The sequence below is a fragment of the Muntiacus reevesi genome, chromosome 5 (assembly GCF_963930625.1).
Source record: "Muntiacus reevesi chromosome 5, mMunRee1.1, whole genome shotgun sequence".
Lineage (NCBI taxonomy): Eukaryota > Metazoa > Chordata > Mammalia > Artiodactyla > Cervidae > Muntiacus > Muntiacus reevesi.
Genome location: NC_089253.1, coordinates 96,903,150 through 96,923,998, shown reverse-complemented (window position 1 = coordinate 96,923,998; position 20,849 = coordinate 96,903,150). Strand labels below are relative to the sequence as shown.

Sequence of the window (20,849 nt, the reverse complement as noted above, 5' to 3'; positions counted from 1 at the left end):
TTTTTAAACAAGTCTGTTTATTGAAAGAATCTGAAAATAGTAATAAGGCTTTCAACATTTAACAAATTTCAAGATATTAACAATATGAAACATTAAGAATTTACTTCAAAAACCCAAAGTTTCCTAGGTCATTCCCCATCATTCTGCAGGACTTGGTCTGCACCTGCTCTGTTGTCTGAATGTGTGACCTGCGCTCTGACCACTCTTCTAGACCTAAAGCTGGGGGTGTCACCTCCTCAGTCTGTGGGAGGCCTGGTGGGCCACTCTCTGTGCTGGAGCTCATGGGCAGAGGGTAGGAGCCCACCTCCATCCCCAGCACTGGCCGAGCTGTCCAGACAGCCACTTGGGTGGATAGCACCCAACAGATATGTGAACCGTGGCCACAGTGTTCAGGCTGCAGGGCCAGCCCTAGAGACCCCAGATGCCCTCCTATCAGACCATCATGTTCCAGACAGACAGAGCTCAACCTCCCGGCCCCCAGCCCTCCAGAAATGAGTTTGAGAAAGTACAGGCCCTCCATTCCTTCTGGCCAATTTCACAGGTGAAAATGCAGCTCAGAAAGAAATCAATTACTCAAAACCAGGACGCCCATTAGGCACCAGTAACCAGAGGCCCACTGACCACAGCCCCCACCAGACTCCATGTGGGCCCAGCCCCAGGCAGCTGGTCAGCCAGCAATAGAGGCATAGGGGCTGGAATGACAGACGTGCACTTGAAGCCAGGCCCCTGGGGAAAAGCCAGAGCAGCAGCAGTGCCTCCCCGGCCCACCAAGCGCCAAACCCTCTGAGCAGAGCCACCCAGCTCTCTAGATGGCCACTTGGGCAGCACAGAATGGTCCCACTTCAAAGCACAAGCCCTCCCGCAGAAATCTCATAGTGTGTACAAAAAAATCTGTACGTAAGCACTCTCAGAAAAGTTTAAAAGAATCTCTAAAAAGTAGACACAGGATTGAAAACACCTTCCAGGGTGGGGAGGCATGCCCCTGCTTCCCGAGGAATGTGTGTGGTCCGGCCCCTGCCTGCCACAGCATCACCAGAAGCAGGGAGGAGACCAGGCCTGGGGACCGAGGCAGGAGGCCCGGCATTCAAGATGAATGCCGAGCTGGGGAGCGGCTCTCGGCACAAACTCCCCCCAGTGGCTTTCAGGGACGTTGTGAAGCTGAAGGGAGATTTTTGGCCGTGAGACGTTTATTTTCAAGACTGTAGGATAGACCGGTTCATTCTGATCCCCTCTCAATTTCAATAGACTGATTCGTGGAAGTTTCCTGACAAAGAATCACAAGGAGCCCACCACCTGGCTCAGCCATAACCACCCGGCTAGGCCATCCCTGACTGGACTGGGCTCTGACTGCTTGCCTAGTGGGTGTGCCTGGGCTGACTTCAGAGCTTGTGTGGCCTGCTCACTGGCTTGTTTAGAAATGCAGAAAAGTCAGATTTAAAACGTTAAAAACAACTGATCTGGTCGACACAAGGCAGACTGCAGGCCCTTCCTCTGGTCAGAGACAAGCGGCGCGGGGCCCGTGACATTCACAGAGCGCAGACAGGCCACCGGCCTAGCTCCCCGCCCGCTCCTCCCCGCCCTCCTCGTCCGCATCCTCCACATCCTCCTCGTCCTCCGGGAAGTGGGCCTGCTTCTTCCGCACATTCCAGTGCAGACATTGCGCCAGGCTCTCGAACCAGTCGCTCACAGGGTCGCGGACACAGATGGAGGGAAGGGGGTAGCAAGAGGTCGTGATGCTAATGCTGCAGCAGAAAGGAGATGAACGTGGCCCCTCCTGGAACTGAGCCCCCCTCATGGAACTGAGCTCCCTCACTGCCCACTAAGCAGGACCCTCAGCCTGGCAGGTGGACCACCTCAGCTCTGCTTGCACCACCTGCCGTGCGGCCTGGCCCCATGTCCTCTGGTGTCATGGGCACCTGGCCATTTTCCAGTCTGGCCCTGAGGACAGCCAGGCTAGGGGCTCAGTGGTGCTGTTGTGCTCCCCAGGACAGAGCTGTGGACCCCCTCACTCCACCCAGGTCCGTGAAGGGGACCCCCAAGGCAAGGTGATGGGAAGACGAGGAGCAGGTGCAGCTGGCAGGGTGCCATCACCCAGGCAGAGGTCCACAACTTACAGCCACCCTAGGCCCACCTGCCCCGGCCGCTGCATCCCACAGTCCACACACCTGTCTCCGTGGCGGATCTCCTGTCTCTTTCGTCCATCGAAAGACACCCATGCAGTGTTCCTTGCCTCTGGTGACAGCATGATCTGAAGGGTCAAGCAGCACATGTGTGGGGGGCTCAGAGGACCCTGATTCTGAGGGTCAGATGCATTCTGAGCACAGCTAAGTACCACGGACCCCACCCTGGGGCACAGCACTGGCCAGGAGCAACTCATAGGCAACACAGTGCCCACTGCATGCCAAGGTCAGCTCCAGGCCATGAAGTGACCGCACTATGTGGACACCAGCCACAGGGTACAGAGGCCTGGAGCTGTGTCCGACAGATGTAGCCCTGCCCGCCAAGGTTCACACCAAGGACGTGCTGGCCCAGGGTGGCCTGTAGCAGGGAGCTAGGACCAGGGAAAGAAGAGGTGGATGTAGAAGGGCAGTGAGGCCAGTCAGACACCAGAATGTGGCCCTAAGGGTGTGCCAGGCAGCAGTGGTTAATCGCCTGAGGGCCTCCCCACCCCATTCCCACCACAAGACTGTCCCCACCCACTCAGGCTGAGCGCCCTGCCCCACCAACCAGACCCTCTGGGGCGCAGGACACATGACAAAAGGCCAGAGTGGACAAAGTCCCTCCCGCCCCCACCAGGGCAGGTAGGCAGCCCCACAAGGGCTCCAGCAGACAAGGGTGGGGGCTCTGACCTTCAGCTCAACCCCCGCGGGCACCACAATGGGCCGAAAGGACAGCGAGTGGGGGCAGATGGGCGTGACCATGATGGCGGGCACGTTGGGGTGGATCATGGATGCCCCCGCGGCGGCCGCATACGCCGTGCTGCCCGTCGGGGTGGAGACGATCACGCCTGCGGGACAGGCTGCAGGTCAGGCTCGGGCACCGCCCCCACGGCCCACCCCCGGGCAGGCCCGATGCCCACCTACCATCACCCTGTACTGTGGTGATGAGGTGCCCATCCAGGTAGACGTCCACGTTGGACAGGTAAGAGGAGGGGCCTCTGTCGATCACCACCTCGTTCAGGACCTGGGGGCGGGACCAGAGCACCCTGAGCAGGCAGGGCTGCACAGGGGCTGCCCCCAGGCTCCCGAGGAGATCCGGCCCAAAGTCCCCGCCCTGCACCCCCTGCCTGAGGGCAAGGCCGGCACCGGGTGAGGGAGGGGCAGGCCCACAGACCTGGTACTGCACAGCCTGCTTCCCAACCTCCATGTCCAGGCCTGTAGCCAGCAACCCGTTCTCGCTGATGCCATTGGGGACGGCCACCTTCTTCCCTCGGGGCTCCTTCACGACCCTGACCTTCAGCCGGCTCCGGAGAACAACAGCTGCGTTCCCTGGAGGCCAGCAGGGGTCACGCCCAGGGAAGTCAGCAGGTGGGGACAGTCATGCCACAGGAGAGCTCCCCACTCCCCCAACCAGGGACCCCCTCCCATCTTCACACAAATGGAGGTCGACACCCTGGGCTCCTGTGGAAATCAATCCATTGCCGCCCGACACAGCTTGCAGCTGAACTGTGGTGGCTTCAGCTCCTCTCTGTGAGGACAAGGCGTCTGACCCTCAGAATCAGAATCCTCTGAGTCCCAAATACTCAGCGCTACTCTCAGCATCATTAAAAACCTCCCAAACCAAGCAGGATGACTATCCCACATGGGAACTGCTCTCGGGCTCAGGAACATTCCAACTCACCCTGTATCACTTGAGTAACTTGCGACTGAAAGTTCTCGAAGTTGAAGGGGGTCAGGAAGCCCAGGGAGCCCAGATGGAATGCCATGACTGGAGGCACGCTACCCTGCGAGCCAATGAGGCAGGTCACTCATTGGCCAGTCCACACGCAAGGCACATGAGCACCAGCCCAGATGGACCTGCGCCCGGACGGTCCCTGGGAGAGCTGGGGGTTGGGGGAGCGGAGCGCTGCTGACACACGGGCACAGGGTCAGCCAAACGCCGGGGAGCCAGAAGAAGGACAGCTGGAGAGCCGACAAGAAACGGGGGCAGAGGGACTGGCCACAGAGGACAGGAAGGCGCGGCAGGGCAGGATATGGGGGCTCTGACACACAGAGGTCATGCCCAGCAGGCTTGGGAGGGCAGTGGGCCCCCATAGAGATGCCAGGGAAGAGCATGGGCAGCCGGGGCAGGAAGCCTAGGGTGGGACTCAGGTCCCACCAGGTGGCTCTGCAGCCACTTCCGCTGAGGAGGCTCCCAAGGGAGAACGAGAGCTCTGAGCAGGTGGGACACCCCAGGACCTTCAACCTTGGCCTCTGCCAGTCGCTGCTGCCACAGGCCCTGCTGGACCCCACCCTCCTGCCCCAGTGGCTCCCTCCCACTCCCAGGTGTCGCTCTGAGTGCCCACCCAACCTCCTAACACACCCTAGCAAGGTCCCTCTCCAGCAGATCTCTGCCGTCTGCAGCCTCCACAGTCCCTCCCCCACCACACCTCCCAGTTGGCCTGGGGCTGCTGCTCTCATCTGCTTCTGACTCTTGGCCCCCTTACTCAGCCTGCATGCCAGCTCTCTCAGGGGTCGCCCTCTTCCCAGTCGAGCCCTTGGGCCCCCATGCACCATCAGCTGGCCTGGCACAGCTTCCAACACCCGCAGCAGTCCCAGTTCTGTGTCCTATCGCCTGCAGCCCTACGGCCTCAGGTACTGGGGGCCTCACCTGGAAGAGGGAGGAGGCGTACAGCAGGGTCCCATCACCCCCCAGGCAGATGATGAGGTCAATCTGATTGGAGATGTCATCGTAATCTGGAAGACACAGGAGACGTCAAGCACCCCAAAGGCTGGGCACAGGGCGAGGCAGGGGTACCAGAGGTCCCACGGGTTGGGGGCAGCACCCTGCCACCCAGGGACAACTTGCCTTCTCTGAAGGTGCAGAACTTCCTCTTCACTGGCCCGAAGTGGTCATCGCTCAGGAGGGCGGGGTCTTCCAGAACCTTCTTCTCCACATACACAACCATGTTGTTCTCCTGGAAGGACATGGCGGCATCATTCCCGCCAGGAAGACAGGTTAGGGCGCCAGTCTTCTAGAAGCCTCCTTCTGCATCTCAGGCTTTTCTGATGGGGGTGGGGGAGAGGGGCACGATTCCTCTGTTTCTCGGAGGCAAAGTGCCTTTGTTGTGCTCAAGGTACACGCTTCTGAGCTCCTGCGCCTGGCTTATGAAGCCTCCTGACTTGAGCAGATGGGAGGAGAGCCCAGAGTCCGCCCCACTCACCTCCATCAGGTACGCGCAGAGCTCCTTGAAGGGCTGCAGCAGGCTGGCGTCCCGGATCTTCTTGATGACGAGGACACTCTTTGGGGACTTGTTCCATGTCAACCGCTGGCTGGCAGGGTCTTGGATGTGCCTTTGAGAGGAGAGGAGCACTCACATGGGCCCCAGGCTGACCCGCTGGTACCTGCACAATGTGGAGACCCTCCCCATGCCCAGCCGTGTCCCTGCCCGAGGTTCCTTTGGGACAAGGCTCACACAGGGACCTGCTTAGAGGACGTCCCACGTGCACCCAGACTAGCCAATAGAGACTTGGGCTTCCCGCTGACCCAGGTCCACACCACTGTGTGAGCAACTCAGAGGACCTTTGCCTCCACAGGTAAAACTCAGTGGACCTTTACTTCTACAGTAAAAGCCTCTTTTAAAGCCAGTGGCAGGATCTGGAGCAGTGAGACTGTGCCGTGTCATTTCAATGGCGAGGACATGTCACCACGCGCGTCCACGACCCTGATGTGAAAAAGGACTCTGGTGACGATGACGCGTCAGCACAAGTTCATTGTTTGTCACAAATGCACCGGCTTCGGGGATGATGACGGTGGGGAGGCTAGGAGGAGTGCAACAGGGAGCTCCGCACCTTCTTCTCACTTTTGCTGCGAACCCAAAACTCCTCAAAAAATTAAAAAACAAAAACCAAAAGAAGTCAGCTGGGCCTGCCTGCTGACAACAGCTCCAAGAGTCCTGTGGCGTCCAACCTTGGTCACTGGTGTTGTAGGGCCTGGTACGGTCTGTGGGCAGTTAGGTCCTCCCCCAGGGGCAGGGGTGTCCGAGGCAGAGCCCTCATATGGGGGCGGGCCCCCAAGCAGCACCTCCCCCTGTTGGGAAACAGCCCTGAGGGCTGCAGGCCATGGGAACGGCCCTTCTGATGCAAGTTCCCCAACCAAGACACCTGCTCCAGATCATGCCCCATGGCCGGTGCCTCCCTGAGAACCTGATGGCCCCACCAGCAACTTTCCACACCATGATGAGAACCACTAAACAGGTGGTGGGTCCCTGGCTGCAGGCTGTAACTGACTGACCATCACTCACCCTCTCCAGGCGTTTCCGCAAAGGAGTGGGTCACTCATGACCCTCTGCCGGCGTCTCCGCCAGCCTGGGTCACACGCAGAGCTTGGCGGAGGGTGGTGCTGGGTGCCCAGCATCTCAGTCATGCTTCACTAATGGCGGGAGTGCGATGCACCCCAGCCCCCCCAAGACTCCCCAAGTGTGCACCATAACCCCGCTGTCTGTCTCCTCATAACTGAAAGCAAAACATAAAGTAAAGTGACTTGCTAAAGGCTGCATAAAACAAGTGCAGAACTTCCTAAAATGAAAACTCAAACTAAACAAACTGTATCTGATCTTACTGCTCACACCATCCTCTTGTCCAATCGCCTCTAACAGCAAAGGGGCCAGACCTCAGACAACTGCTCCTCACCAGCTGGCCGCTGAGCTTTGCCGCCCTCGGCAGTCAGGACGGGCCCTGTCCAGCTGCAGACAACAGCACTGGGCTGCAGAACCGGCTTGGCCCATGGGAGGGGCCTACACGTGGAGGGCGGGCACTTGCAGGCCTCTCGTCACTCCACCTGGCCCTGGGCCTAGAAGGAAGGCAGGTGGAAGTCTGCCTGGTTGCTGAGGTAGACGTTGAAGCCCCCTCCCCACTAAGCAGGCAGGTGAGGCTCACAGCCCCTCCAGACCTGTGAGTTGGCCACGCCTAGCCACTGCAGCGCCATCGGCTCAGTCTTAGGCGCCAACTGGTTACTCAACTTCCTGCTGGGTCACTGCAAAGAGGGATGCTTGGGAGCCTCCCAAGGAGGCTCTGGGCGCAGGGCAGCATGGCCAGACACCCATGTGAGCCACAGTTTCAAAAGCCGAAGGCATCAGATGCTGGTAATTCCACACGTTTCAACATAACAGAAAACACGCACTCATTGGTGGGATATGAGACAACCAAGTAGAAGATAAGACTCTCGTAATCAGCTCCTCTACACTGTCAGGGGAGAAGTTAGGTTAGCACACAACCCCTGCCCCTGGCCAGGCTGTAGGAGGGGCAGGGACCAGTAGGGGAAGGGATCCCACCCTACCAGGGTGCTCAGCCTATCTGACTGGGCTGAGCCAGGGCCAGGGAGCAGAGAAAGTTGCTTGCTCAGCCCTCGACACTTCTGGGGCACCTGCTCCTCTGCTTGGAGCACCCCACAACCCCACCTGACCTTGGGGAGCAGCTCAGATGCCGCCCTGAGACCCCACCCAAGGCCTGTGAGGGCAAAGCACACACACCTGGGCTGCTGTGGGCTGGGCAGGGCGGCAACGGCCAGTTATGGTTGGATGGCCAAGGGCCACCAGGGTGCACGGAGGCCGGGCTGTGAGTGATGAGGCGGGCGCGGCAGTGCAGGGCTGGGACGCAGGGAGGGGTCTGGGCAGCCAGCGAAGGCCACACAGGGCGGGCACACAGCAGAGCGCAGCCAGGCGAGGGGTTTGGGGGGCCAGCTGCCAGTGTGGCTGCTGTGCTGGGTGTGGCCCTTAGCCTGCCCCCCATAGAAGTCAACATTCCACAGCTCCCCCGAGGAGGGGGGACGGATGGTCCATGCAGCAGGCAGCCCACCGCCAGGCCTGACAGCAGAGCTGGTTGGAACTCTACAGTTTCCTCACCAAGCTCTGGTGGCCAGGGCCATTTGCGCGTCTTCTCCCCAAGACAGACCGCACAGAGACAACAGACAACAACAGCCCCTCTTTGGCAGTGTCCAGCGCTAGGAGGCGGCACTGGACGGTGGAGAAGACAGCCTAGGTCTAAGTGTCTGTGAAATAACCCAAACTGCTTAGTTTTTAACTAGTTTCTCAGGTGGCAGCTGTTTGAAATAACCCAAACTGCTTAGTTTTTAACTAGTTTCTCAGGTGGCAGCTGTTGCTAAAATGCAGGCTTATCTTAAAAAAAAAAAAAAAAAGCCATGCCCACAAGGCGGGATTCAAACAAGTCAACTCAGATTTTCAAAAAACACCAACTGACATCTCTGCATTTCGATAGTAATGAAGAGAAACATATGTGAGTCACCAAATGCATCAGCATGCAATATGATGTTTTTTCTCCTTGAGTTTTTCCTGTCGAAGCTCCTATGTCCCACTGTGCCCAAGGAGGAGGCCCCACCACCTTCTCACCTGTGGGAGTCGGGGACATTGCCACGTGGCTGCCAGGCCCATGCCCTGCTCCCTGGAGCATCAGAACCTCCCATAGCTCCCCCTCCCCGTGTAGCCCCCCGCTGACTCACATGATGGTCTGGGGATTCTGTAGCACGCAGGCCTTTGGTCCAAATGTGGTCACTGGGCACGGCCCATGCAGGGAGCGGGTCCTCCTGTGGGAGAGGACGCAGGACGGGCCCTCAGTCACTGAGAGACACGCATGTAGACGAGGCACTAGCTCAGACTCTGCCATCTTCACTCCAACAGCCTGAGCACTGCCCTCTGCCAGCACCCAAGCAACGGTCCCAGAACACTCACCTGATCCCCAGAGACGCCCTGAGGGTCACATGCTATGGCACTGCCCTCAGAGGGGGTTCCCAGAAACTCCTCACAACAAATGACCCAAACCAGGGCAGGCACCCGGGCCCCACCCCAGAACAAGGGGATGTACCATGGGGCACGGGCCTGCGGCTCTGAATTCTTGTCCAGGCAAGTCTACTTGAGGACCAGTTGTTGGGCTTGTCCTTGGGAATCAAGACCTCAGATACCAGCCCCCAGCCATCCAGGTTCTAACAAAACGCCCATTCTGAGTTGTACTGTCAACAAAGAAGACAGCACTTGAGTGGCTCAGCATTTCCAGCCACAACTGAATCACAGGGCACCGTGGCCAGCACACGTCCTAGGGACGACACCGCTCAGTGGCCTTCCCTGTCCTCCCCTCAGGGTCCAGCGCCGGTCCTTGGGAGCCATGTGGATGCCCCACAGTGACAGGATGGAGGTGTGTTCATCCTCAGAGTGCCAGCTCCAGAGGCTTCGTGGTCCCTTTGGTTATTTTTTGTTAATTTTTGGCCACACCACATGACTTGTGCAATTTTAGTTCCCTGACCAGGGATGTATGCCACCTCCCCACTGGACCACAGGGAAGTCCCCTCATGGTCCCTTTCTGCACCAAAAATACTGGCACAAAGACAGCCAAACAGATGGCAAACTTGCTTTTGTCTCTGCCCATCTCAAGGCTCAACAAACGCCAAATCCCCACATGGACAAGGCAGATTTCCTACTGTCTCGTGAAGGGCAACCGAGCCCAGGAGAGTCGGTCTGGTCAAGGGCTCCCCCAACTCCCCAGCTCAAGAACGTGCAGGAGTGGCCGCGGGCCATGGCCTGGCCTCTGGGGAAATGCTGTTCACGGCAGGTTTCTCTAAGTCTGCATCACAGTCAACCTTTGAGAGCAGCCACCTCTGACCTGCTGCCACTACACCAAGTTCAACGTTCTCTGAAGGGAAAGGGCGGGAATGCCCCACCTCACAGAACCGGCAGCCAAGGTCACCCACCCGCCCACTGGGACTCTGACACAGGAGGGTGACCAGCTGTCCACATGGAAGCTTCTATCATCCTCGGGCCCTGCACCCATGGCAGTGCTGGCTAGGACAGCTTCGCCCTGGACTTGAGTGACATTCACATGACCAAGGCCGGCACAGCTTCCCCACTGCCCACTGTGTGCCCAGGGCCTGGGGCCACACTGGGCAGCACCCCCACACCTCAGCCTCCACAGTGAGGATGGGCACTAGCCGGGGGGAGGTCGGCTGGGAGTGCCCTCTGGGAGGCCATGCCAGCAAGCACAACCCCCTCCTGCCTCCTGAACGCCCCCACAGGCCCAGGAGGCCAGTACCTGAACTCGCGGGCGCTGGCCAGGACAGGCGCGGCCGACAGGCTGCGGGACTTGGCGCGGCCCCGGAGTGGGTGGCCCGGGGCCCAGTCCTCGTCCCCATGGCACGCGGAACAGCGGTACGAGGACGCCTCTGCACTCGGCTCCTTGTTCCCATTGACTTTTTCTTGTTCCATTTCTGCAATTGATGGATGTGGAGGACTTTGGCCCGAAAACCCAGGATGCCTTGATTTAATAAAATAAATATTATTATTATTGTTTTAATAAAATAAAGCAATGTACACACACACCTATACCCCTCATCAGGGAAAATGGCTGAAGTCCAGCCTACCCAGTCTGGGAAGTCTGTTTTCGTCCCAAAGGCACTTAACAACTCCGGAATCTACCTGTAGTTTTCCATGAATCCAGAAGGGTTGGGAGTCCAAGAGTGAAGAAACAACCAGTAGCCTAGCACGCAGCCACATGCTGGGACTTTGATGAGAGAATTAATGGTCATGCGGTACCTCTCACCCAAAAAAGTCTGGGTGAACACGACTGAAGACCAACCATGGGCAAACACTGCACCCTCGTCCTGCAAACAAAGCCACACTTTCCTCCAGTGCCAAAAAAACACTTGCCCAAACTGACTTATTTGGTCCTCATAGAAAACTTCAATTTTCAAGAGCTTCATCTCCCAACCACACGCAGTAAAGCAGGAAAAGATGGAAGCAGACGCAAAACAACAGTCCTCAACCACCTGGGAACATGTCAACTTCCTCCTAAGCCACTGAGGGCACACAACCGCACCCATACTCATGTGACGCTGCAGTCTAAGAGGGAGCACAAGCCTGGTCCACGCGCCCATCCAGACCCACGTGATGTTACAGCAAAGAGGGAGTGCGGGCCGGGTCCACACACCCACTGAGCTGCCCCCAGGTCCTTGAGAACAGCGGTCAGCAGCGGAGGCCTAGTCAGAGAGCCGGAGCAGGAACCAAACAAGCGTAAGAGAAGTGACAGAAATATGGCAGAATCCAGAGCGATGACAAGTAGAAAGAGCAGAGCAGAGCTTGGGCAGAAACCACATGAAGAAGCCAGTTTGGATGACTCTGAGAATTTGGCCCAAAAGGTCATTTTCTTAGGAAAGCGCTAACAGGAGAGGCCTGGCCTTGCTGCTGGGGCCATGGGACCTGCCCGTCCTCCGCGCTCACAAAGGCCCAGCAGCTCATCCTGCCTCATGGCTCACGATGCCCTGAGGACAAGGAAGGGGAATGGGGCGGGACCACAAGGTAGGTGCTGGCATCAGAAGGGACAGTGCAGGGGCCACAGAGAAGCCTGGGGCCTCTACGACGAGGTTAAAGGTGAGGGTCCCTGAGTCCCCTGCCTCCACCTGCACTTCACAATCACACCAGGAGCTTGTGAAATACTAACTCCCACACCCAACCCAGACCAAAGGCTCCAGCAGTCATTAAAAGCTCCTGAGACAGGGTGTTCCCAGGGGGCTCTGTGTTTTCACTGCCAGGGCTCAGGTTCGATCCCTGGTTAGGGAACTAAGATCCCACAAGCTTTGTGATGTGGCCAAAAAAAGAAGAAAAATGAAAGAAACTGAAGCTTAAATATGCCATTTACAGTAGCACTAAGATATAACACATGTAGGGATGCAGTTGGCAAAAAAGAGAGTAAGCCTTACTTCCAGCTGTAAACTCAGGCAGTCACGGAGTGTAGCACACACTGTGGAGGCTCCGGTCAGTGACACTGTCGTGCTTATCTGAAAGGTGCTGAGAGGGGAAGTCGTCAAAGTTCCCATGAGAAAAAAGCCTGGTGATTAAACGTGGTGACAGACTTACTTCACAACACATACAAATACTGAATCACTGGGCTTCATGTAACTGAGGGTCGTATGTCAACTCTACCTCAGTTTTAAAGCACCGTGGACAGAACTGAAAGGAAACAAGTTGGTGGAGAGACATACCATGTTCATAGACCAGAGAACACGATATTGTTAAGATCTCAATTCTTTCAACCCCAGCCTTTTCTATCAGAAGTAACAAGCTGATTCTAAAATTTAGCTGGAAACTGGAAACTTAAAAGGACTGAGAATAGCTCAAAAAAAAAAAAAAAGCCCTGCTGGAGGACAAATGCTACCTGATCTGATGACCTGCTATAAAGCTGCTGCAACCAGACTGTGAGGTACTGACACAGAGACATACACATAGACAAAGGACCCAGATGACAGTCAGGGCTTCTCAACAGAGGTGCTGAGGAGAGTCAACAGGGAGAGGACAATCTTTCCTCCGACCATTCCAGGTAAATTCCACAGCCACACCTAACACTATGAAGTTCAGTTCTCCTCACAAGTTGCCAAAGATCAGCTCATGATGGATTATACACCTAAATGTAAGAATAAAAGGTATAAAACTTTCAAAAAAAGCAGTAGAGAAAATCTTCATGGCCATGGATTTGGCAAAGATTTCTTAAATACGATAAAAAAAGTACAAAGTTTAAAACCTGACAAACTGAATTTCACTAAAATTCAAATCTTGTACCCTTCATAAGACACTGTTTAGAAAATGGAAATATGAGATGACAAAAATCTCAATGAAAATATGAGATTGACAAAAAATATTTGCTAAATGTATATATGACACAGGACTTGCTTCCAAAATATATAAAGAATTCTTAAAGCTTAGTAAGAAAACAACTCAATTAAAAGACAGGCAAAAGATAGCAACTTTGGGCAACTTCCCCAAAGATACATTGATTGCATCATGAAAAGCACATGAAAAGATGCTCAACATCCTTAGTCACTGGAGAAATGCAAATTAAAACCAGGAGACGTCATCTCACACCTACAGAGAATGGCTGAAATATAAGAAAACTGACCACGTCAAGTGTCGCGGAGCCTGAGGAGGAAACGGAACACTCAGACAGCACTGGTGGAATGAAAACGAGGCAATCAGTTTGGAAAACAGTTTGGTGGTTTCTTAAAATGTTAATTAAGCAGGGTCCATCCTAAAGGAGATCAGTTCTGGGTGTTCATTGGAAGGACTGATGCTGAAGCTGAAACTCGCAACACTTAGGCCACCTCATGCGAAGAGCTGACTCATTGGAAAAGACCCTGATGCTGGGAGGGATTGGGGGCAGGAGGAGAAGGGGATGACAGAGGATGAGATGGCTGGATGGCATCACCGACTCGATGGACATGAGTCTGAGTAAACTCCGGGAGTTGGTGATGGACAGGGAGGCCTGGCGTGCTGCGATTCATGGGGTTGCAAAGAGTCGACACAACTGAGCAACTACTGAAGCATGGTTCTGCCATCTGCTACAGCCCTTCCACTCTGAGACATTTACCCAACAAAAAAGAAAGCAAGGCCACATGACTTGTTGAGACACCTCAGCCGTGACACGACTGTCCCTCGGATCTGTGCTCAGATGCCACCTGCTCAAGAGAACATCTGTACCTCCCACTCCTATCCACCGGTGCCCAGTTCCTTTTCTCTGCAACCCTGACCACCACCTGCTATCGAGTTCCTCTTCACAGGGATCTGACTCCCTTGCAGCCCGAGGAGGGACGCTGCAGAAATTCTGCATCTCTTGGGCCTGACTTCACGTGATCACTACTGGCCAAGGGGAGATGACGTGCTGGCAGCTAACAGTTCAAGCCTAGAGTTTGGGGACATGTGGGGCTGGGGTCTGTCAGCACACGGTAACACTGACAACCACAGAACCAGACAGGCTCTCAGGACTGAACCCGGGGCATGCCAAATGGATGGGTCTGGATAAGAGTCTGGGGGAATCCTGGAATGCTTAGTGGAGAACGCAAAAGTGCCAGGGTGCTGGGATGGAGAGCCCGAGGCAGCCCCAAGTGCTAGGAGATGAGGACAAGACCACCAGTTGTGGGGTGGGTTGGGGAGGGGGCAGAGTGAGTTCACGAGTCTGGCTACACAGAAAGGTCACGAGGCCTGAAAGGACACAGGACAAATTTGCAAGTAACACAAGAAGGCAGGTTTGGGCTCAGTTAAAATACAAAAGCTATGTACACATTTCCCTCATTTCAGTAAAAGCTGCCCAAAATAAAAATGCAATCACTAACCTCACTGCTTGCCTTCTCGTGCTGGCCATGCCCTGACTGCCTCACTATATCACTTAATCCCCACGAGGACCCCACAAAACTGCTGTGATGGACCGTGAATTCACAACTTAAAGAGGAAACATTGTTTTAACAAAAACAAAAAACTTGCTTTAAGCTGTTACTAAGAGGCCTGGTAGTGGCTTCACTCTAGGGGGTTGCAGAGGATGAGATGGTTGGATAGCATTACCAACTCAGTGGACATGAATCTGAGCAAACTCCGGGAGATACTGGAGGATAGAAGAACCTGGCATTCGGCAGTCCATGGGGTCACAGAGTCAGATATAACTTAGCCACTGAACAAGAATAACATGAAGAATAGCTGTCACAGTGTAGGAGTGTAGACGCTTACCCCAGACTGGGACGACCAGCCACAGGGAGGAGCAGGCCAGGGAGGCCAGGATCACAGTGTAGGAGTGTGAACACTCACTCCAGGCCAGGAAGACCAGCAAGCAGCAGAACCAGTGCCGACACTGCCGGGCCCTGTCCAAGCCCTTGATTCAAGCTGCCTGACTTGCCCTCGCAAGGAGTTGCGTGGGGATGTCCAGCAGACCAAAGCCCAAGGTGACACAGTGAGGAGGGCAGAGCCGGTATCTGGGCCTCTGGCATGACCTCAGTGACACAGATGACAGAACCCAGCAGAAAGGCTCAGGGTCCTGGAAGGAGAGAGGACCCTTCCTGCCTCATGTTCTGGAAAAGAGGCCTTTGTCGTAGCCCGTCCTGAATGACAATAAGGTTCTCTCAGGGCACACATCCCAGGCTCCAGTAACACGTAAGATCAAGAGACAATGATTACAGGCAGTGATGTCAGAAACCTGGCCAAACAGAACGTGAGGACCATTATCCTGGCGCTGCACCAGCTGCAAGAAGCTGAAACCTGCTTGCCAGGAAAGTGAGAAGTGAAAGCTGCTCAGTTATGTCTGACTCTTTGCGACCCCATGGACTGTAGCCTGCCAGGCTCCTTCATGGAATTCTCCAGGCCAGAATACTGGAGTGGGTAGCTGTTCCCTTCTCCAGGAGAGCTTCCCAACCCAGGGATCGAACCCAGGTCTTCCGCAATGCAGGCAGATTCTTTACTGTCTGAGTCACCAGGCTGCCTTAAAGTCAGCTGAGCCTGTAGGTGATGCGGTAATCCTAGGAGTGTGTGGAAAACTCTACCATCCCAAGAAAATACAGAAATAACTATCTAGTTAGAACAGTACAATCCTGAGAAGGTATGGATGAAGAAGCAGATGATATGGTAATCCTAGGAGGTGTGGAAAATTCTACCACCCCAAGATTGAGACACAGAAGTAACTAGTTAGATTACTATAATCCAGTTAGATTACTATAAACCTGGAAAAATACAGACAAGGAAGTAATTAAATCCTACGATGCTGAAATTTTCAAAAGTCTTATAGCTGATTACATAATCATTGGATTTTTACATTCTTTGTTTGCTATTATGGGCAATATATTCATTCAAAAGAATAAATCATTCTCCAAAGTAATTTTCATCTAAATGGCTGAGATGAATTTATGTTTGTTAACAATGTTTCAAATGCTGCTCCCATCCCCACCAGGGACCTCCACCAACAAGCAGTGCAGAACCTTCTGAGCTGCTCATTGACCAGGGCCCAAATCTCTCCAGTAGCCTCTCAACCAACTCTGGGACAAGTGCTGAGATGTCATTTCTTCTGCAGCTAAGTATGCCAGGGATGCTGTCTCAGCTTCTACTTGCAGTTTAAGAATTACATCACACTGACTCTCAGCGTAATGCGTTATTTCACACATCCTCAACACGGACACAACACAGAATGTTTAACACCACATGGGGCGTATCCCAGGAACGCAAGGTTGGCTCAGTCAGTGTAACCCATCACATACGCCAACTGATGGGCAAGAAAGTGGAAAAAATTCAACACCCGACGGTGGTAAAAATTCTCAGCAATTAGGAATCAAGGGTAACTTCTTCATCTTGGTAAGAAGCACCTACAAAAAAGCTACCCCTGCTATTAACTTGATGGTGAAAACATGACTGGGAGCCAGGCAAGGATGTCTGTGCAAGGATGTCTGTGCAAGGATGTCTATGCAGACCACCCTTAATCAGCACGGTTCTGCATGTCTGAGTCACAGCAACAGGCAAAGAAGGTAGAGTCTGCAGTTAGAGACAGTATCATCTACAGTCACTGAAAAAATACTTGGATGAAATATAACAAAATACACTGAGGACTTGTATGCTGAATGTATTTTAAACACTCTGATGAAAGAAATCAAAGAAGATGTAACTGAGAGATGCCCTTCGTCATGGATCAGAAGACTCAATGCAGCAGAGATGTCAGTTTTCCCCACATTGATTTACAGGGTTAGTGTAATTTCTACACAAATCCCAGCAAGATTTCTTGGCAGATACGGCCAAGTTTATTCTAAAATGTATATGGAAAAAGCAAACATACTAAGATTTTTTTTTTTAAAGAAGGATAAAGGGAGATGAGTGATTCTGAAGACTTCTCTTTAGCTGTAATAGTCAAGACTGTGGCCTTGGGGGAGGTCAGATACAAGTCAATGGAGAACAGAGAGACCATAAACACAACCACACAAACACACTTGATTAATTTTTGACAAATGTACACAATCAGTTCAAGGAAGAAAAGACAATTTTTTCAACAAAGGGTGCTGGAGTCATTCACATCTATAGGCAAAAAAAGTAAACCTTGGCCTAACCTTCACACCTGACACAAAAATTAACTCCACATAAACTAGAAAGCCTTGATAATAAAATACAGAAGAGAGGATTCCCTGGTGGCCCAGTGGTTAGGGCTGTGAGCTTTCACTGTTGAGGGCACAGCCTTGATCTCTGGTCAGGGAACTAAGATCCAGCAAGCTACATGGCATGGCCATGAATAAATACACAAGTAAATAAAACGCAGGAGAAAGTTTTGGGGACCTAAAGTTAGACAGAATCTTTTTTGTACATGATTGCAGTTTAAGAATTACATCGCACTGACTCTCAGCGTGCAGTTTAAGAATTACATCACACTGACTCTTCAAAAAGCACACTTCATAAAGTTTAAAAAAATTGGTAAACTGGGCTTCTTAGAAACTTGCTCTGTGGAACCCTGTTAAGAAAGCAAAAAAAAAAAAAAAAAATCAAGCTATAGACCGAAAATATTTTCAAACTAGATATCCAACAGAAGATCTGTACCTATAAAACAGCAAAACTCAAAATTCAACAGTAAAAAACAGTCCAATTAGAAAGTGGACGAGAGATGACTGGACAGATGAGATGTGCCCATGGTAAAGAAGCAGGTGAAAAGATGCTCCATGCAATGGGCCAGAAGGAACTAAAAGCACAATGAGATGCCACTGCACACTGACCAGAACAGCCAAACAATTCAGCGCTGGAGAGGTTGCAGAGAAACACCTGCTCACACACCACCCAGGACCAGAACACGTTCAGACACTCTGGAAAGGGCTGACGCCTTCTTATAAAAACTAAAAACTAAACAGACAGTCTAGCAAGTGAACCTGGGCATTTACCCCAGAGAAACACTGATGCTCACAGAAAAACCTGCACCTCAACATTCATAGCAGCTTTTTATTTGCAGCAGCCAAACACCACAGACAGTCCAAGCGTCCCCACTGGTGAGCGGGCCCCGTCATCAGAGGGAGTGGACACGGACTCCGAAACCAGCTGGGTGACCCCAGGCTGACTGCAGGGCGAGGAAGGTCACGTGATAAATGTTCCTATTTACACAACTTGCTTTTCATTCTTTCTTTCTTTCTTTTTTGGGGCATACCACACAGCATGTGAGATCTTAGTTCTCCACCAGGGCCCCGTGAAGTGGAAGCTCAGAGTCCTAAGCACTGGACCACCAGGGAAGTCCCTTACACAACTTTCTTGAAATGACAAAACACAAGCGCATGGAGAACAGATCACTGGTGGCCAGGGAGTGTGGGGAGCCTGGTGTGGGTTCCCTAGGTGACACCAGCTCTGAGTCTGTGGTGGCGGACACACAGCTGTGCCCCAGGAAAGTGGTGAACCCCAGTAAGGGGTGTGACAGAGGTGCCAGGGTTCACATCACTGTGTAAGTGCAGGAGTTCCTCTGTATTGTTTTTCACAACTTTCTGGGAGTCTAGAATTATTTCAGTTCATTTTCAAAAAACATCCGCAACAGAAAAGTGTTGGAGCATAATAACCAAGATAAAGAACTTCCCCAGAAGGAAAGGAGACACACCGTGATGCCCCTAAGTAAAAGTCACACACACAAATAAAACATAACAACATGATGCCCAGTGCGAGCTCTCAACATACACCTGCTGAAATACTGAATGAAAAACCAAAGTTTATCCCTCCTTAACACTGAGGCGATAAAACGCACCTATTAAATCTCCCCTCTCCCGCCGGTAGGTGATGCCCAGTGCTGGCCAGGACCTGACAGAACTCAGCCCGCAGAGGGGCAGAGCCTGGTGGGCGGAAGAACAGGATCAGAGACGCCAGGGGGGCTCCAAGGTGGCAGACCCCTCCCCCGGGAGAGGACGCGCTTGGACTGAGGCAGGTATTTGCACACCTGGCTCCCTGCACAACAGCCCGCCTCCGGGCCACCGTCACCCAGTTCCTCTTTTCACCAACAGTCTACACACGCATTTGCCCGGCCCCACGCACTGAACCCGGGGCTGTGAGACCGCGGGTCGGGGAGACATCGCAAACGACGAGCCGGCAGCCCCACCCGCAGGACTGGGCCCCGTGGACTGTCGGTCAGCGCCTGTGGGGCGGCCGCAGCCCCCGCAAAGAACAGACCCCTCTCGTCATCCTGCGGGCGAACCCGGCCTCCCTTCCAGCCCGGCCCGTCCACCCCCGAAGCCGACTCGGGCCCATCCCACACCCACCTAAATGGCAGGCCCAGGACACCTGGCCACCCGAGCCCCAGGGCCGTAGCCCGCCTGCCGCACCTGCGGATCCCTGTCCTCGTTCTCGAGTTCCCGCAACGGGGCAAAGGTCACGGCCAGAGACCAGGGCGCCGTCCAGCAGGAAGTGCGTACGCCTGGGCTCAGGCCCGGTCCCCGGCGGGTGAAGAGGCTCCACGAGAACCAGAGCGCGCCGGACACAGAAGCAGAAAGACCGGGGGCTCGGACCCGGCTCAGGCGGGCCAGCCGCCGGCCTCAGGGGTCGTCGGCTGGGCGCTGGGTTCCGAGCACAGAGGCGCTTTCCGAGAATGAATACCGCGACTTGGACCCCTAACTGACCGCTCCGCGTGAGGGCCAGGCCCGCCACCTTGTTCACAGCGCGGTCGCGGAGATCGAGGTCTGGCCACCCGGACACCTGCGCCGGCGTCCGGGGCAGGGTGTGGCCAGTCAGTGGGCAGGGTCGTTCCCGCCCCGCCCCCACGACCCTGACCCCACGACCCCGGGCAGAGGGCTGGGCTCACCGTTCGCTGCCCCGAGCGCCTGCGGGGCCGTCTCCTCGCCAGGCCGCACCCGCGGGTCCCGGCACCCCGCCGCCGCTCGCCGTCACTAGCCGGCCCCTGGAGCCGCGGCCGCCCCCTGCCCCATGGCCGCCTCCGGCCCCACGGCCACCCGGCCCGCCGAGCAGCAATGCCGCCGCGCCGCCAGTGCGCACGCGCGCTCCGCGCTCTGCGCGTGCGCGCCCTGCGCTCTACGCATGCGCTGCGCGCTCGTCCCGTCCCTCGCAGGTGGGGAGCCCCTCTTTGACGCTGAACCCGGACAGGGGGCGGGACTGAGGCCTGGGTAGGGGACACTGTGCGCAGAGTGCGCGCGGGCTAGGTGTTGCCGTCTGGGGAGGAGCGGGGACCTCAGGGCTACCCTAGCTGCCCACTCACCTCGCTGTGTCCTAAGCACGTTCGCCAACCCGGGCCCCCCGCCCCTCCCGCATCCCTCCCGGTGGGCTGACTGCGGCCCAGCGAGTGCCGACACGACCTGCCGCGGACTCCTTAACCACTGCTTAGAAGGAAAGTACTGTGGAATAGAACTGCGGCCCTTGGCTGCCAGCACAGGGCACAGGTGGAGGCAGCGGCCCAGTCGTGCCGTCGTGGGCCTGGCCCACCCCAAGCATCCCGGCTTGTCCTTGCACACTCCCAGGACCTGAGGGACTCTGGGCAAGGTCTCAAGCGGGGCCCCTCGAGGGTGACCTGCCAACACTATGCTTTCTCACTGGAGGACCTAGAGAGGAGGGAGGAAGGGGCCAAGAGGGAACTGCTCTACTGCACCCCCAAGTCCAGGCACGGTGGGTTACCCAAGTCTTGCTGAATTGACACCACCAGGGCAGTGAGTCAAGTGTCCCAGTGGTGTGCTGGGTTCCTGGATGCGATGATGCAGGGCCTCTGTAAATGAGCCCGGGTGAGCCACCTTTTTCCTCTCCCACTAGGCCTCCTGGACAGAGCTCCTGGCCCAGGCCATGTGCAGACAACGACGTCCTTTGCAACAGCCTGGCCTCTAAATTTCTGCATCTCCATACCTGCTACTGACATCTTCTTTGGCTGGGAACTCCTGGCCGTGTATTCAGAGACCTCGAA

At 54.9% G+C, this 20,849-nt stretch overlaps 1 protein-coding gene across 2 annotated transcripts; it reads right to left on the bottom strand.

Annotated features, from left to right (window-relative positions):
- Positions 1-19,933, bottom strand: NADK (NAD kinase). 2 transcript variants are annotated; one of them, XM_065935928.1, is made up of 12 exons: positions 19,746-19,933; positions 10,236-10,457; positions 8,656-8,739; positions 5,363-5,492; positions 5,008-5,116; positions 4,810-4,895; positions 3,841-3,943; positions 3,334-3,488; positions 3,084-3,183; positions 2,850-3,007; positions 2,166-2,248; positions 1-1,742 (listed from the first exon to the last, which is right to left on the bottom strand). In XM_065935928.1, the coding sequence occupies exons 2-12, from the start codon at positions 10,406-10,408 to the stop codon at positions 1,553-1,555; spliced, it is 1,371 nt and encodes a 456-aa protein (XP_065792000.1). In that variant the 5' UTR covers positions 10,409-10,457; positions 19,746-19,933; the 3' UTR covers positions 1-1,552. The 2 variants fall into 2 exon arrangements, with proteins under 2 accessions (XP_065792000.1, XP_065792001.1); XM_065935929.1 differs by lacking the exon at positions 19,746-19,933 and adding an exon at positions 19,207-19,574.
- Positions 19,934-20,849: the final 916 nt, after the last annotated feature.